The sequence below is a fragment of the Sciurus vulgaris genome, assembly GCF_902686455.1.
Source record: "Sciurus vulgaris genome assembly, chromosome: 10".
NCBI lineage: Eukaryota > Metazoa > Chordata > Mammalia > Rodentia > Sciuridae > Sciurus > Sciurus vulgaris.
The window spans coordinates 93,406,782-93,424,805 of record NC_136470.1 but is presented as its reverse complement, the minus strand read 5'-3'; the positions used below and the strand labels follow the sequence as shown (position 1 = coordinate 93,424,805).

The following is an 18,024-nucleotide window of genomic DNA, read 5'->3' as shown; positions in this document are numbered from 1 at the left end:
ATAAGAAAGGAAATAGATGGGTGTGAGTTAGTTTGGGTGCATTAAGGACATGGTTGATATGAGGTGGTCTGTGGTTAAGATAAAGGACTTTACAAGCTGATGAGTGTGATTTGAATTCTGGTTTCTCAGCTGCATTACTTGGAGAAAATTATTTCTGTCTAATACACATTTCCATCTGCGAAATGGAGATGATGTTAACTCACAAGGTTCTTATAAGCATTTTAAATAATATAAAAGAAATGTAATCTCATAGTAAACACATGAAGTATATAATAAATGGCAGCCATCAGTATACATTCCCTTTTTAAAAGAAAACATATTTGCACTCAAAGTTCAAATTGTTCTGGTTTGGAACAATGATTATGTGAAAGGCAGCATTCTCTGTGCCAAAGGTGGCAAAATCAGTGGTTACCTGGTCGTGACTAAGCATCGGGAGAGCCTGCTGCTGCACATTCTGGCAAAAGCTTACTGAGGTTTGTAAGAGCCTGTCTTGGAGTGTCCAAACTCTAACGGGAAGTCTTGAACTATTCTTCTTCAGCCAAGGCTGAAGTCTTTTTCTTTTGCCTCACCAATCACTATGTTAACACATTTATAGAAAAACTAATTTTACATCATTACTTTCTGTGTTTTCTTCATTTATTCAAACATTTTCTAATTTTTCAGATTGCACGATTTCTTTAAACAATGAACTCTAGGGAACACTAATTGCACAGTTTGCATAAGTGTCAAGAAACTTTCTTCTTAAGTATATAGAGATTAAATAATTTATTGTAATCTCCTTCCACTCTGATTAGTGTATTCAAAACACTATTTGAAAGAGACTATACTATGTTTTCTCCTTTTCCTATCTTGAAAAGAAAACGAAAAAACATGAGTATTCTTCACATTGTGAGCTTCCACTTTCTTTGTGAGTCTGAAATGTGAGTATAAGACAGGGTTTGTAAAGTTCCTCACCTGTCAAGCTACTGACTAGGGTAACATATGTAGGTTCAAGAGCGAAGAAAACATTTTTTTGCCTTTCCTCTGAGTGAGAGTGCAGCGGTAACAAGGGCTGAGATGGTTCATGAGTGGTGTGACTCTATGCCCCAATTTCCTCTTTTTGTAAGTACTGAAGCCCACCAGCCATACGTTCTATAAAACCAGTTCCAGTGAGGACCTATCAGCCAAGGCCAAGGTGACCAAGAGCAGCCCTTAGGTTGTTAGCTAATGTAGTCTGTCAACCCAGAGCCGAGAAGTGATACTGGGCAGGATCCTCTAATAATCTCCTTCTCATCTCAAGGAAATGCTGGGACATAAGTTGTTGCTCTCCTCTGAGAGGACCCACTCATTTTTATTACAAGTAGACCAATCACTCCATTCTCTTGCTACTCCATTTGAGTGACTTGGTGTTTTAGATATAGTATTAGATCTCAAATTCATGAAATTTTTCTTATTTCATGATAAGTTAGAATCAAAACTAGAGGATTATGTATTTTCTTAGTTTGAATCAATCTTGATAAGTAAACATGCAAGGTGAGTAAAAAAAAACAAGGGTAAATTCTTTATAAATAATAATCTTTCTAAAAGGATTCACTAAGATTTACCTAGAGACAGAACTCTCATTGCACATTTTAAACTGTATTTTGGAAGACAATATAAGGAATTTCATACCAATTTTCCAAAGCACACTGTGTTTGCTTAAAGTAAGGCCTGCTGGTGAGTAAGTGGAAAGACCATGTGGTGGGATGGAAGCAGACAGCCAGCAGGAGAGTAGCAGTCATTGGGATAATAAGATAAAGGCATTGTGGGTTTCTATGGTAACCAAGGACCCCAGCTGTTCTCTTGCCCCAGCTTGCTGTAGAACAGCCCACCTGTGCCGAGTCTCACCCTGCTTTTGAAACAAATCTTTTATTGCCAAATTAAATTGTTCCAAGGATTCCAGTTTATGAAATAGGACCAATTACTTTAGCTGAGTCTAAATCTCTAGTGCACTTACCAAGAAATGTTTTTCTAATAAGTGCTGTAATTTTTCTTTTAAAAAAAGATACATTTGGAATGAATACAGAGAAAGAAAATATTCTTTCATGCTACATTTACAATTCATTAAGGTTGGCAGGGCGATTTGTTCAGAAAGTTAGTTGACTTGTTTTCCAGCTGAGTTCTGGGAATGGTCACGTCCTCTGTTGAGGAGGGTGAAGTGTTTGTATGGAGTGCTACTGGTGGCTTAGCAAGGTTTCCAGGGGCCTTCCATTCCCTCTCTGTGTTCTTGTTTTCTCCGCCACTTAGGAGTTGTAGGTACACAGATAAGTTTCTTTGTTTTACTGTGTTCTGGTTTCCCCATCTGTACAAATGGGGGTGGGCAGATAACTGGACTGACCTCATTCAGCCTTTTGTGAGGATCAAATGATCTATATTAGAAGCTCTAGTCATAGTGCTCAATAATATTTGCTATCATAGTTAACCCTTTATTTTACCTCAAATACATTATTTCCCCTCTTAGTTTCAACATTCCATCTAATTAACTCTAGAAAATTTCTCCCGCTCATTTCTGCCCACTTGTTTTCCTTAAGCACTTTGTCTCACCTCAGCTAGACTGCAGATTGCATAAATGTGAGTGGGCACACACTTCTCAAGAACTCTCTATAGTTTTAGGTCAAGACTGCAGCCTTGAAAAACACTCCAGGGGATGAAAAGACTGAGACCAATTTGGGCCCTCTTAGAATCATAGGCGAGATGGTCTTAACCACAGGGGATGAATAGTTATAGAAGTGTGTTACGTTGGAGTCGGGGGCCAAGCAGTAGACAAACAGATCTGGCTCAGACTCCACTCCCACCAGTGATTATGCTCCAGAAAAATATGTTTGACTGAAGAATATTTTTAAGTATGTTTAAAGTGCAGCCAATAATAATTCACAGGATTATTTGAGTAGTAGATATAACATACGAAAAGTACATAGTAAGTCCCTAATACTTAGTGGGCATTCACAATGGGAGCTCTTACTAAGATCATCATTGCTGCTAATAACTGAAATAATATATTCTTTGGCATGAAATTTATCTTAATCTAACAGGCAAGTTTCTGATGTATAGTAAGTATCTTATTCCACAGGGCATAGATGTGAACAAACACTCAAGATATAATTTCCTCTTCTTTGGATCCTATTACATAAATAGTGCTAATCCTGAAGTAGAACAAATTTTGTATTGCAAAATAATGGGATAGTCAAAAAGTGTTAAGTACACAGTGGATTCATTAACACATATTCCCGCCAAACATACATGTATATACATATACACACCTATTCAGTTATTCTAAGCATTGAGACAGCTACCAGGTGAGAAAACACACAAAATGCAAAATACAGAAAAAGACTTCAAACTTTTTGTGCCAAGTTTAAATGCAATATCTATATATTTTCTAGTAGAACAGATAGGTTTCCTGAAGAAGAATTGGCTTTGTTACCTGTGCTGGAGCCACTAATTCCAACTCTGAAGCCGACTCAGAGTTGAGGGCACTCTTCCCACTACTCAGTTCTGGTTGAGATCTGTGCTCTGAAGACCTATGATGGATACATTAAGGAAATTAATGTACATCAAGAAACAGATTCAGCTAGAAATCCAGCCAAGACACTTAGTTAATGTGGATCCTTGAAAGCCATGCAAAGCTCTCATTGGAATTCTGATGAGAAAGATAATTTTTATAAATTTCCATTATAGTGACCACTTTCATGATTTAATTGGCTATAGGTATTAGGTGTTACTGTGTTTGATTAGAGTTCAGCTAAATTATGGGCTAAAAGAAAAATAATGCGATGCCATTTTTGGAAGAGAAGACTCTACTTCATGAAAAAGCATTGTGTTTATTTTGGAGGGGAGGGAGAAGTTCACTCTATTCTTCATATAGATTTTAAGATGTCATCATAAGTTGACAGGTGCAAGGTAGCAGAAAGTTGAAATAGGTACTGTCCTTCAGGAAGTTTCAAAAACATGGTAAAATCCAGGAAGGCAGATCTTCCTAGGGGTATTTATGGATATTCTTAATTATTACATTGCCTTAGGTGGATGATAGAGAAAGCCAGAAAAGTTTACCTGAATAACCCAAAAAATTTAATTTAACTACAATATATGTAATATAATAAATATACTCACTCATGTATGTATATATAAACAGCTCTTCTAATAGTCCAGTAACAGATTCAGAAAATCATCAACAAATATTGAATCCTAAACCTCCTCAAATTCTTATTGGCTGAATGGACTTAATTTCGGACAATTCAGATGAAAATTTAGAGTTAGTGGAAGCCATTATATTTAACATTGTTATGTAGGAGGTTATTATGCATGGATTAACTTAACTCATTGGCTACTTCAGTGCATGAAAGAAACACACACACACTTGACACACCAGTAGCTATTTTCTGGTATTAAAGTCTTACCATAAGAGTTCTTTCGATCCTGTTCTAGATGAACATGATTTTCTCTCTGCCATTGGATGCCCTTTGCTATTTCGCTCTCCATGAAACTTAACATCATCCCATTTTTCCAGTTGGGTTTGAATGTCTACTCAGAAGAAAGGAAGGGGGTTAGGGAGCCCAGGCGAGAGCATGAGGTGCAGAGAGAAGAGACATCAATTAAGATTGAGAAGACTTATCCAGGTGACCTTTACTCAGCCCATCTTCTTAAGATCCAAGACCAATCTTTACCTTTTCAATGAGGCGTGAAAATGAATTAAAAAGTGCAGCTAAAGAAAAATGATGCCTCTTAAGGTAAATTGAACTGTTTTTATAATTGAAGCAATCAAGTAGTTTTACCTGAATTTATTATATCAAGGGTTATGTGTATTTTCAAGTTTAAGAATGAGTCCATGGGATCTGGTGTAGTTTGTGCATATGAAGTTCTATCTACCAGCCTCTAGTTCAAGAGGTGGCTTTAGAGCACTTCTAGAATGTTTCTAGAAAGAAATTTTGCTTAAGGAGGTGAACTTCAATGTCAAATTTTAAAACCTGGTTTCTCACTTATTTCAGAGTTGTGATGATTGAGTGAGACAATGTATGTAAAGTATAGAATAGTTCCTGGACATTTTAAGCCAAGAATAAATGGTAGCTGATATGATTGTCTTGAACACATACCTAAAGTTGTTATAGGTCACTGTTTGGTCTGACTGTCCCTGGGCCTAGTGTTAGAGGTGTTTACTTGTGTCTTTTCTTGCTCTAGACTGAGTGCTCTTAGAGAGCAAGTTACTTTTATTTGTAACGCCCATTCCTAGCATGGTGCTGGCATCTCTCAAGAACTCAGTATATGTGAGTTGATGTGTAAATGAATGAATCAATACCACTTATGCAAAGTCGGAGCTCCGTAGCAGTATTCAGTTCAAACACAAAAGAAGCCCTGTCCTGTCCAGTTTCCTAAATGAACTTCATCTTTTCTACTTCGTTGTTCACTGGTTTAAAATCATCTGAGGAACTTCCCTGTTGTGTCAGCTCCAGCAGGGCAAGGCTGGGCAGCAGCCACCATACATTATTGCCTTACCTAAATCTAAGGATGAAGTCTCTGGGCCTCTGAGAGGCTGGCCTCTCTGCTCAGCATCTGCGCTGATAAGGTCAGATCCATCAGCCTTTTTCTTGAGGGATGAAGTTTTTGATGAGGCCTCTGACTTCTTGGCTTTGGTTTGGGTTTGAGACACTGGTTCACTCAGGTCCAGGAGATCCAAGCCTGTGGTCAACACTATCAAGAAATGGAAGAGGTTAAGATAATTTCATTTACCGTTCTGTACTTATTTTTTAAAAATAGGTTTCAGTTGGGTACAGAGAGATCTTGTACCCAAGATAGGAGAGGTTAGAATCACCAAATTACTTTGACTTACCATTGATTTATAAAGACAATTTGTTAGATGGTAAGTTTGCCTCATGTTCCTCTAGATTTGGCACAGTACGAACCAGTGAGTTAGGACTTAGACCCGCCTTAGCAGTGATGAGTTTTGAATGAAATTAAGATGATAAAATTGAATCTGAGCTCAGGTACAATTTACTTGTTTTGCTTCATTTTTAGCAAGGGCTTATTTTAGAATGAGGTCTTGCCAGAGAATAGTCAATCTATCATGTTCAGAAATTTAGTGAAGTTTCTCAATGTCTTTGTGTTTTAATTTTAAACAGTAAAGTATATGGGGTATAAAAATGCTGTTAATCATCTTTTATTTAATTAAGCAGTTCAATCAGAAAATGGCATGCTGTTTGGGCTCACACTGGAGAGGTGTTTTGTAATCCATAGCTGATGAATAGGTACACATGTTAATGCTTTTGCTATTTAATATGCAAATTTAAATTTCAATGTAACCAGCTATAAAGCTGTTACGCTTTTATTTCCTAGCAGGTTGATTACATTGTATTTAATACTCTAATGAAAGTAGAAACAATTATTTGTTCCAATGCAAACTAGGCAAATGAGAATTTAAAAGGCAAGCTTTGTTAACCCTGTGCTCTCTTTTACAGGGCAGGTAATTAGTATTGGACCAGCTCATTGTGAGAAATAGAAAAGTCCAGTTAGAGAAGGTCTCTCCAGCCCTCCTTCTCCATCAGCTCCTGCTGTTTTGCTGCCTCAGCACCAGAGCACACCTGGTGGCTTCCTGGCTTGAGATCTCTTCACCCAGGTAGCTTTGGAAGCCACTGAAGGACAGAGAAACCCAGATGTTAACCCTCTCTGGCCCAGTCTACAATGGCACCATGCCTCTTCTTAAGTAGCCCAGCTTTTCCTCTTAGTGGAGAATGGATTTTTATTGAAATGTCAACGCCCTTCCATCTGTTCTGCCCTCCTGCCACTCAAGGCAGCTTCAGGGCTCCACTGAACACGCAGGATTTCTTTAGTACTACACCACCTTCAAGAGCTAGTCATCCCCATGAGATCCTTAGAATAGCATCAGGCTTTACTCTTAGTCATCTTGTTTTCTGATGTCAATTCCAAATCACAGTGGTTGGCTATTGTTGATGAAGTACAGAGATCTGACTACCACTGCTTAGTTATGGGAGTTGAGGTAAGTTCCTTGAGCAGTTTTAATTTCAGTTTCCTTATCTGAAAAATGGGGAATTAATAGAGTTTTAGGTATGAGTATTAAATGATGTAATTTGTGTGAAGTGCCAGACTTATGATAGGTACTCAGTAAGTGTTATTTGTGGATCAGGGGTTAAGTATGAAGCTCAGTGGTAGGCCACTTGCTTAAAATGCATGAAGCTGTGGGTTTGATCCTCAACACTGCAAAAATGAAATGAAATGAAATGAAATGAAATGAAATAAAATGAAATAAAATAAATTTCTATTCTTGGGAGGCCAATTTGGGACTTTTGTTTTTCTTCTATTTTCCCTGTTCCTTTCCATTTCAGGCCAGAATCAAATCCACAGATAGAAAGAGGAAACACTGTTGGGATTAAAATTGAGGATGAGACAAAGATATTGGTTCTATAGAGGATCCTATGAAATAAATTTATCATAAAATGGCCTGAAAGTGTCAGCTTATCTCAACCGAGTCTTCCTGAGAAGATGGGAGCCACTTTACAACACTGAGATTCTTTGAGATATGGGGAGTGTTTTGTGGTTAGAAAGTCTTTGAAGGTAGAGGGAAAGAAGTGGTTTTTAGAATTAAATTTCCTGGTTTTATATCTAAAATGTAAGCATGACAGGCAGCCAAGATAGGTGAGGACACCACACACTTCCCACCCAATGAATGGTTAAGTAGAAGTTTCCAGACCACTGTTAGTTTGACAAGGACGTCAGGCCCAATGTGACTTTCTAATAGCAAAAGGAAGGAAGCTGATGACAGTCTCTGAAATGCCATATATGTCTTTTTACTAATTCTACCACCAACGAAGAATTAGTCACTTACTCCTGGACTTCTTTTAGAAGCAAATTATATAGGAATCATTTACTTGTACATTGGAAGTCCATTTTTTGCAAAATAATAACTGGCAAGCATTGATTTAATTCTCTCTGCGTCTCACTGTTTGGAATAAATGAATTACTGACAGAGTGAATTGCTAATTCAAACTCGGCTCAGTAATGTTCTTTTCCTCTCCAAAGTGTCCTGGGCACTTCTTGTGTTTGTTCTGAGCTCTCTGTCCCTTTGTTCTTTCTCTGCAAAGGTAAAACCAATGCTTAGCACATACAAAGGCCTTATTTGTCACCCAGTTGATGAAAGAGGTGTCTTAGAGGTCTCATGGCAAGCTTTGAAGCTGAGAAATTCTCCAAGAACCACAATTTTGAAAATACAATATGGGGGCAGCCTTTCTCTATCTGAAGGAAGATAATGGCAATTTAAAGGATGTATGTCTCCTTTAGTTAAGATTTAGAAATAAGGGTCTTCTGGGTCTACATGTGCTTCAAAGACCATATGCCTAGGCATTGAAGGGGGTATATACTTTGCTGATCTTCTTAACTCAATTGAAAAAATTATCTTGGCACATGATGATTTGGGTTCCTATACTCAAGTGCTTAAAGTGAGATCACTAAGGATAACTTCCTCCTATCATGGGATGCAAAAATGTGTGTATGTGTGGCCACACATGCATGTGTGCATGTGTATATAGATCCAATAAAATGTCTTCTAGGTATAATGTTATTTTCACATGTACATATTTTTCTACATGGAACATATGTCAGTCACCACTCGGTTCATAGACTGTGGGCACAATTTTTCCAAAGGAAAAACTGTTCTGAACAGCTCTATCTTGTCCTTGTTGTGCCTTTTGTACTTTGTCCTGTCTTTATCACCTAAGGTCAGCTAACCCAGTTTGGTGTCCCAACATTAAGTAGTCCTTATACATAAAATAAGGCAGCACAGGACAGTGGTTAGAACTGCCTGAGTTCAAATCTTGACCCTGCCATGCATTAGCTATGTGATTTGAGAAAGCTCTCAGTCCCTCTGAGCCTTAGTTTCTGCTTGCCTAAAATGAGAATAAAACTCTACTTTGTAAATCATGAATGAATCAAGCACTTTATCTAAAGCTCTTAGAATGATGCTATAAGCATAGTAATAGTAGTAATTCAAATATATATTGGGGCTGGAATTGTGGCTCAGTGGTAGAGCACTTGCCTGGCATATATGAAGCCCTGGGTTCCATCCTCATCACCACATACAGTTAAATAAAATAAAAGATCCATTGACAATTAAATATATATATATATATATATGTATTTTAAAATAACAAAAAATCCCCACAAATATATATTACAGTGTAATTGCATGAGTTCTTTTAAGAGAGAGTCATAAGGGTCAGAATCAGAGAGGGAGGTGTGAGTTCACTGAGGTGATTTTGAAAATGGAAGGTTTACAGATGGTTTTGAAGATGCTACACTGCTGGTTTCGGAAAGGAGGAAGGAAACAGAAGCTAAAAAAATTCAGGGGACTTCTAGAAGTTGGAAAAGGCAAGGAAACAAATTCTTTCCTAGACCCTCCTGAAAGAATGTAGCCCTGATGACATCTTGATTGGAGGACTTCTGACTTCCAGAACTTTAAGATGATAAAATTATTTAGGCCACTACATTTGCGGTAGCAGCAAGAGGAAACTCTGGTATATCAGTGCTCATGTCAGGACTCAAACATAGGTCTGCCACTCTGAACCTGTGTTCTTCATCACTCCTCTCTAGACTTCCTCTGAACTTGGAGGAAGTGTGCCGTCTCTATTGATATGATATTTATTTATGTATTTATTAGCTTCTAATTATTTGGCATTTTACATAGCATGAGGCATGATTTACATAATTAGCAATCTCAGAAAATTTCTTTTTTTAATAACTTAATGCCACTGGATAAAATTTCCTGAATATGGAAGATAATGCATTACCAGTATTTGTTTCTAACTCTCTCAAAAATTGAAGGTCACAGCCTACTGAACTGGAAGACTCCAACAGGGCACTGCAAGTGTATCCTAACTTCATTGGACCCTGGGAGTTGAGGCTGCTTAGAACAGAATGAAATAACATGTGTATGAAGCTCTTTTTTGATATTTTGGTGTTAAGCACAATGCTATTAATACCGCTATGGTGCAATGAGGCATAATTTCAATGTTGGCAATCCAAGAAACTTTCAAATAGATATGTCAAATAGAATACATTTGACTTATTGAATTAACTTTTTCATTTTATTGGAATATGTCATTAAAATGATTCCCCAAGTTTCTAAGTTCTCCCAAGAGCCATGTCATTCATTGGTTCATGACCACTTGAGCTTCATAAAAATGTATTTTGTAAATATTACACTTACTTTGCAGTTAAGCTATTTTATTAGGTGGCGGTGGCAAGATTTTAAGGGTAGCTCTTTCCCTATAAATAGGGGTCCCCAAATGAAGGAGTGAGATTAACATTTTTTTTTTTTAAACCATGGAAAACGTCCCTTCTAAAGTAACTGTTCACCTAATGGTTCAAGTTTATGGATAAAATATTTTAGATTATGTAGCTTGATAAATGCAAACCAAGAACCTTTTTTTTTTCTTCTTGATCTTTAGCCAAGAGTCTTTCTGTGCTTTAACATGCATTAGATTTATTGGGAGATTATAGCAACAAGTTATTGTTGCAAATTTTGTAGTATTATTTGTGCTATAATATAATCACTCTTAAATTATCTATTGCTTAGCTATTTTCAGAGCAGTTGACATATGAATCTGAATATAAAATTTATTTACTTGCCATTTTAAAATCAAGAATGTTAGCAATTATTTTAACTTACCATCTAGGAATACAGAATTATCTCTCTACCTGGATTATAGATGAGTTAAACGGAATTTAGAATATTAATTGAGGAAAAATGAAAAGCATCCTCATTTGGTCAGCTTAGTTATCATCATTGGATGACAAAAAGTTAAGCTTTATGTAAAAAGTAAGCATAAAGTGAAAAAAATTATTGAATCACTTAAAAATTATAATAAAAACTTCTATGAGGCAAAAAAATGTTCTTTCAGTGTTTGTAGAGAAAAACATTTGATCATCTGATCTTTGGAAAAAATATTTCCTATATCATTTACTTTGTATTGATTTATATAAGAACTATATACTCTTTAGGAACTTAAAAACACAATGTTTCTGCACTGAGATATACTTTTAAGGTTAGAAGACACTCTATTCAACACAGCCTCTTTTTTTTGTCAGGATAAAAATCTATGTGAATCACTGAGATATATTTTTAAGGTTAGAAGACACTATTCAACACGAGTCTTTTTTTATCAGGATAAAAATCTGTGTGAATCAGACATACTCAACATCTAGGCTGAAAAAAAAAAAAAAAAAAAAAAAAAAACCCACAATAGTCTGCAGTCCCAGAACACTATTTTTTCAGATCCCTACTTTGAAGAATTTTATGGATTGAATGGAGTCCCCCTCCATTCTGATGCTGGAGTCCTAATACCTGGAGTTGTGACCTCCTTTGGAATAAGGGGATTGGAAATGTAATTAAAGATGAGGTCATGTTGGAGGAGGGTAGGTCATGATTTCAAAATGATTAGTGTCCTTTTTAAAAAGGGAACATTGGTACATAGAATCAGACATGCAGACAGGGAGACACACATGCAGAAAAACATCATGTGAAGGTTGGAGCTATGCTGTCACCAACCATGAACTACCAGAAAAAAAGGAGGAGAGAGACCCGGAACAAGTCCTTCCCTAGGACCCTTAGGCGTGTGGCCCTGCTGATACCATGATATTGGGCTTCTAGCCTCCAGAACTGTGTGACAATAGGATTCTGTTAACTGACTCAGATTGTGGTACCTTGTCACAGCAGTCCTAGGAAGCTAGTATAGAGGACAATGCTGTATATGTTGTTATTGCAAGAAATTACACCTTCTTTTGATGTTTTTCCTCTAATATTTTGTAGTTCTCTCTTTTGTGTTAGAAATCCAAAGTGAAAAGTAGCTTTTGGTTCACATCTGAAATTGCTCTGTGCGTATGGGGGAGGTCAGGGGGTCGGGGAAGGCAGGGTCCTTCCTAAGTGATTTCGTTTTCAAAAAAAAAACTTTGTATTTTCTGGGGTAGTTTTGTGGTTTTGGGAGACTGATCAGGAAGCTGAATCTGATTTGATACAATCTGAACTTATTTAATTTCCTGCCTAGAATATACCAAGTATTATTTTCTTGATTACTCAAAGTGATAATTGAATTTAGAAAATGATTGCTTTCATGTGATACTACAAAAGGTAATGCAATTGGAAAGGGAAGTGTCAGGAATACTGTTTTCACCTGATATCTGACAGAAACGGTCATATCAGAGTTTATATGGTATTAATGAATTTCATAGATTGCTTCATTTAATCTTCTCAGGTCACTTCTGAGATACTGATCTTACAATCGTTAGAAAAGGAAACTGAGACTTAGCTATTTCTAGACAGATGAGGAAACTTAGCACTTGTCCATAGTTATAGAGCTGGGGTTAAAACTCAATGAAATTTGACCCTGGAAACTTAGGCTGTTCTCCCACATAAGGCACAATCGTGATGTTCGTTCCTCTTATTCCTGTAATTTTTAACATTTGGGAAGAATCACAAATTTCTTCTTCTCTGATTTTCTTCATTTTGAAGTATAATCAAAATATATATGCCAACAGCCAGCTGAGGCCGTGATGGCAAATTGGAAGTTCAACAAGACAGCATGTGATTATTGTAAATTCTGTACTACACAGCCAACATAATCTTTGATTCTAAAACATTCTTTTTTCATTCTTCTTTGAATGACACACCTTAAATATATATTTTGACCAAATGAAGTCAGTGCAGAAAGTCTGCTCTGTTAGAGAAGCGTCATTCATGCCAGTGGCTGCCTTCGCTCTCTGGGTTGAGACTTTGAAATATAGGTTCTACGTGTGCCCAGGCACTGAGCAGATGATAGTTTACTCTTGGAGTATATTTAATTACAGAAAAATGTTCAGACAGATTGGAATGTTCAAATAATTTGTAAAAGGGAGCAAGAAACACGTTTATCAGAAAATGAAACTGACTTTCTACTGTCCTATGGTTGTAGAACATTTTAATTGTCATTTGAAGTCACTTGGAAAGACTGCCCCATTTTTATTTTACTGCGATATTTCCAGAAATAATTGGGCCATCAACCAGAACTTACTTTGAGACAGATGCTTTTGTTTGAATGTGATACAACTTGAAATGCAAAGATATGAATATAAAATTATACATCGAAAAATTAATTGGTAACAGGGGCACACTTAGAGTCAGCAAAATCATTTGGGTGATATGCATTGTAGTTTCTTATATAATAAAAAGTGATTTAGTAGTTATGCTGAGTAGTACATGTTCTAAAGTTTCATTTGGTTGCAAACATCATTCCCTACTTAAAATGCCTGGAAGGAAAAAAATGTGCATTTTACCACAGTTAAAACGAACTCTACTTGAGGCACAGTTAAAAGTGAAAGAATTACCAGCTGTATTGGACGTTACTGGCCTTGCAATTGCCTCCGATTTGGTTTCACAGAGAAAGTCATCGATGGAGGGGCTCAGGAGGGGTCTGCTTTCTTGTTGCTCATTCACCAGCTGAGAACAAATGAACACAGGTGTCAAAGGGCTTTGTTAAACTGCAGAATCAGATGAATTAAAATGCAGCCTTGCAACAAAATGGGAATAGCAAGCCTACCGAAAATAAAAACATACATAAATAAATAATGGGGTGGGAGCAAGAAAGAAAAAAATACCAGAGGGCAGGAATGAGTCTTTCAGCACTGTCAATGTATTTCCGATGCAGCTAAGTTTGATATTTAAAGCTAAAGTTTTTATTTCTCTCCCTCCTGAAGTAGTTTTAGAATTATCCTCTAATTTTAATATGTGGAAAATGACACTTATTGAATTATAGTTGCTAAGAGCCAGTTCTGTTCCTCGCTTGGACAGAATGCTCCTAGTGAGATCTGCAGGGGCAGCCGCAGACTTTGAGGTGATGAGCCCTGGAAAGGACTGGTTAGTTGGTGTCTATGTGGTGAGAAGGGCAAACACATGGGTGAGTGTGTATGGATGAACATTCTCCTTTCCTCCCTCTCTTAAAAAGGTTCAGTCACCTAAAACACACCCTGTACATTTCCTAGAAATACTTTCGTAGGGTGAAACAAATGCTATTTCAAGAGAGTAGAAAATAGTACTTTAACTATATAGGCATCTAGTAGATGTCTGTGAAAATCTTTTGTAAAATAGATGCCTGTAAATCTGATCATATTTTTTTCCATTAGCTTGTTCTATAACTTCTGCAATTTTTCAGGTAGATTTTTAGTGGGTACTTAATTATAAGTGGCAACCCACTACTTACTTTTGGTAATTCTGCACCTCTTTGAATTCAGACTTTCTATGGTTAAGGGGGAAATAGATTAAGATACACAATCCATTAATCCCTAAATTAACTGAGTTTTTCAGGAGTGGCATAGAATTACCAAATCAAAATATTTTGGGATTCTACTCCCTTTGCTTCATTGTGTCTTTGGCACAGTCAATGGTATTCTAACTGAGAGACATTGGAAGATGCAAGGGACCTCAATATTAACAAATATGGAAGGAAAAAGCACAATCCTATATTTCTAAAATAGCAACATGGAAGTATTTTGTGGTCATTCAGGCACTGGAAACCTTTGGTACTTCAACAGATTCATGCTATTATTTAAACATAAACAAATATCAGATCTCCAGTAGAGCTCAAGAGTCTGATATAGAGTGGGAAACTTTTTTTCATACATATTAATTTGTGAAAGTTTTTGAGGGATAAGCATTGAGAATGCCCTTGTCCTTTTAGTTTCCAAATTACAGTGACAGATATTTCTTCAATTTTTGTTTAAGTGTATAGAATCTCACAAATTTTATTACGAACCAAAGGTCTGCTTAGGTTTTAAACTTTTTATTATTATTTTTTGATACTCCTTTAATCTGGGAGTGAAACTCTGAATCATTTTGCATTTTGCTTTCTGAATTTGAATGATCTTGGGTACAACCCATCTTCTTTATATTGCAATATTTTTAAATGTCGAGGGGCTATGAGTCTCCCATGCTTGTGAGATAAAATATACTTGAGTTTTTGTAAATACCACAGTATATTTGAATTTAGGAGTTATTATAATATTTTCTGGCATAAAAGTCAATTTTATTATTGGGAAATGTAGTTGAAAGTACTGGTATAGAATATAATACTCTAGAAAATGAAGAGATGGATAAATTTCAGTAATTCTGTGAACTTTTGTGATTGGTGATTAGTGTCCCAGAATCTGTCTCTCATTTTTAGGTAGTTCATATACAAACTGTAAGTATGTATCAGTTCCCAGTGGAACCACACATTAATGCATATATCCTGGTAGAATTTGCTCTTTTAATCACATGTGCTGAGTGCAACGAACCCTTCTAGTATGGTACTACTATAGTAATGTTATCCTGATTTGCAATGTCAAGTGGGATCTGAATTCTGATGTGTCATGATCTTTCATGGAAGATGAACACCACCATCAAATATGGCACCACACTATACTCATGCAAGTTATTTTAATAGGCTTGCACTAATGGAGCAGGGCATTCTGATTACTGGCCTCTTGACGAGGTCTTACTGACCCATTGGCTAAAGTGAATAAGGCACAAAGACTACATTCACTTAGCATAGCTGTGACTTAAAAAGTATGAAAAAGTATGGTGTCATAACCATCCTGTGACAACCATTATTTCTCTGAGGAAAAATATAATTTTATTAACAGATGATTAATAATAACTGTGTCCTTTTAGTCATGATTTTGAAAATACAGGTTGAGTATCTCTTCTTTGAAATCAGGAGTATTTCAGATTCCTGATCTTTTTGGGTTTTGGAATATTTGCATATATAGATACACATGGGTGTTTATGTGTGTGTATATATTTGTATATATAAAATATGTGTATTTATATATTTATATATATACATAAATTGAGATATCTTAGGGATGAGATTCAAGTCTAAATGTATAATTCACTTATGTTTCACATATACCTCATGCATGTAGCCTGAAGGTTATTTTGTGCATTTTTTTTTAAAGTGCCTCTGTTTTGGTCATGAGGTTCAACATGGAACTTTCCATTTTTGGCATCATGTTGATTCTCAAAAAGTTTTGGATTCTGGCATTTCGGATTTCAGATTTTTGGATTAGGGATACTCAACCTCTATCAATTTTAATGTAGATAAATATAAATGACATTACATCAAAATTTCCCTTCTACTCTTTGTTTACAAAAAAGGACAAAGAATGTATCCCTAATCACAACTCTGTGCATATCTATGAGGAACAGGTGTAAATTACTTATAGTTTTAGAAAAGCGGGGTGTTTGATTTCTGTAGATACTTTTAGTTCCAAATGCTGAAAAACCATACTCTGATAGAATTCTAGAGAGTGAGACCTTTGTCCACATACACATCCAAATGGAAAAACAAGGAAAGGGCACAAATCAATGAGAGGGCTATCCTTTTAGACAAGTCTGCTTTATCAAAGGAAATAGGAATTTTAAAAAAATTGGAGTCTCTTATTCAAATTTCAGATGTATTTTCTGGAGAAAGCTCCTCTCACACTCCCAGACTTAATCAGCACAGGAAGAAAGGACTACCAGAGGGGAGGTTGTTTAGAGAGACCCCAGAGAGCCTCTCTAGTCTTACAGACCTCTGCCTTGAGGCCTGTGTCTCTTCCATACCTGCTGACCATAGTGCACAACTGGACTGCTGGGAGCATACAATGGTCCACCTCCCACCACTGTGGCGCAACTATGGCTCTAGTCCACAAATATAAACCAAAGGGAAAGAACAAATTACTTTCTGAGTCAGTGTTTTCCAAGCTGGAGCACAGCTTAGCTGTTGAGAAATGCTCCTTTTGGAGTATAGGATGACTATGGCGTTGCCAGGTGAAGAGGCATATGAGGGGCACCATGATGGAGAGCATGGAAAGGGAGTTGAAACTGAACAGAAAGAGTTTTGGTTTTGATGGAGATGTGGACGATGAAACGAGATACTACAAAGAGAAAGAGATCTTTGAAGGACTGAGATCCAAGACAACTATAGCTTAGTTTTATTTACATCTTTCTCATCTTCAAATACGTCTGCATGCAACAGGGGTTTAATAAATGGCTGCCAAAGGAGGTAGTGATTTGGCACAAGTTGAACATATAAAATATCCATCTTAAACAGTTCAATTAAATTGTGTCTTCAGTTGCATGGATTTAAGACTAATTATTTTAGCTGTAGGAAATACTATTTTATTTTTATTTGTACAGATGTTGTACAAATTTTAAGAGTTTTCCTGGTGCTCCACTCCTCACTTGCAAACAGATTTATGGTTTTTCTTTTGGTGAATTGAGAATGAATCTTTTAGGTCATGAAGAAATTTTCAAGCTGAACTGAATTCTTCAGGTAATCCCTCTAAACTTTACTTCCAAGTTTTATGTCATTTATTCTTTTCTTACGTGTTGGTAAGATAAGATTTAATGATTTGCTTTTGGAATTACTTCCTTTCGTTTTATGCCTTATGAAATTCCTTCATTTCATCTTTGAGGACAGAGTACATTGGTGTCACAAAAATAATAAAAGGTAAGTCTGAGGTTTCTAATTCTTTTTGAAAGCTGAGTTGGAGTGAGTACAATTTTGGTCTAATCAGATTATCATAGCTGAGTTAAAAAGATTCACTTTGTTAGTTGCTAAGGCTTTTGTCTCAGACTGTTTACATTGAAAAATTTTCATCTCTTATGTGCTCTGAATCCTTCTCAATATTTGGATGAGTGCAAAAACCCTTCTAGGGTTGCGGGTAGTTGAGGATTTGCTCAGTAGTTGAGCATTTGCTTATCATATGAGAAGTCCTGGGTTCAATCCCCAGAGCAAACAACAAGAGAAAAGGCAAAAGACCCTTCAGGACCCCATTTAATGGACACATTGTCTAGGAACTTCCTTCAGTACCAGGCATGAGGCCCTCTCCACGTTCCTATGATTTACTCCTCACTAGACTGTAACTTCCTTGAGAAGGAAAGACCTTATTCAATCAATGTTTTGATCCCACAGTAGCAGATTAAGAAATGCTGAGTGATTTTATGCAGTT

General features: G+C 36.5%; 1 protein-coding gene across 16 annotated transcripts in view; it reads right to left on the bottom strand.

Annotated features, from left to right (window-relative positions):
* Positions 1 to 18,024, bottom strand: part of PEX5L (peroxisomal biogenesis factor 5 like) — a 220,983-nt gene that overhangs the window by 70,530 nt on the left and 132,429 nt on the right. For all 16 annotated transcript variants that reach the window (XM_079156366.1, XM_079156355.1, XM_079156353.1 and 13 more), the window contains 4 exons: positions 13,381 to 13,492; positions 5,509 to 5,703; positions 4,416 to 4,539; positions 3,443 to 3,539 (listed from right to left, as the gene is read on the bottom strand). In XM_079156366.1, coding sequence (XP_079012492.1) covers positions 3,443 to 3,539; positions 4,416 to 4,539; positions 5,509 to 5,703; positions 13,381 to 13,492 — 528 coding nt within the window. The remainder of the gene's footprint in view (positions 1 to 3,442; positions 3,540 to 4,415; positions 4,540 to 5,508; positions 5,704 to 13,380; positions 13,493 to 18,024) is intronic.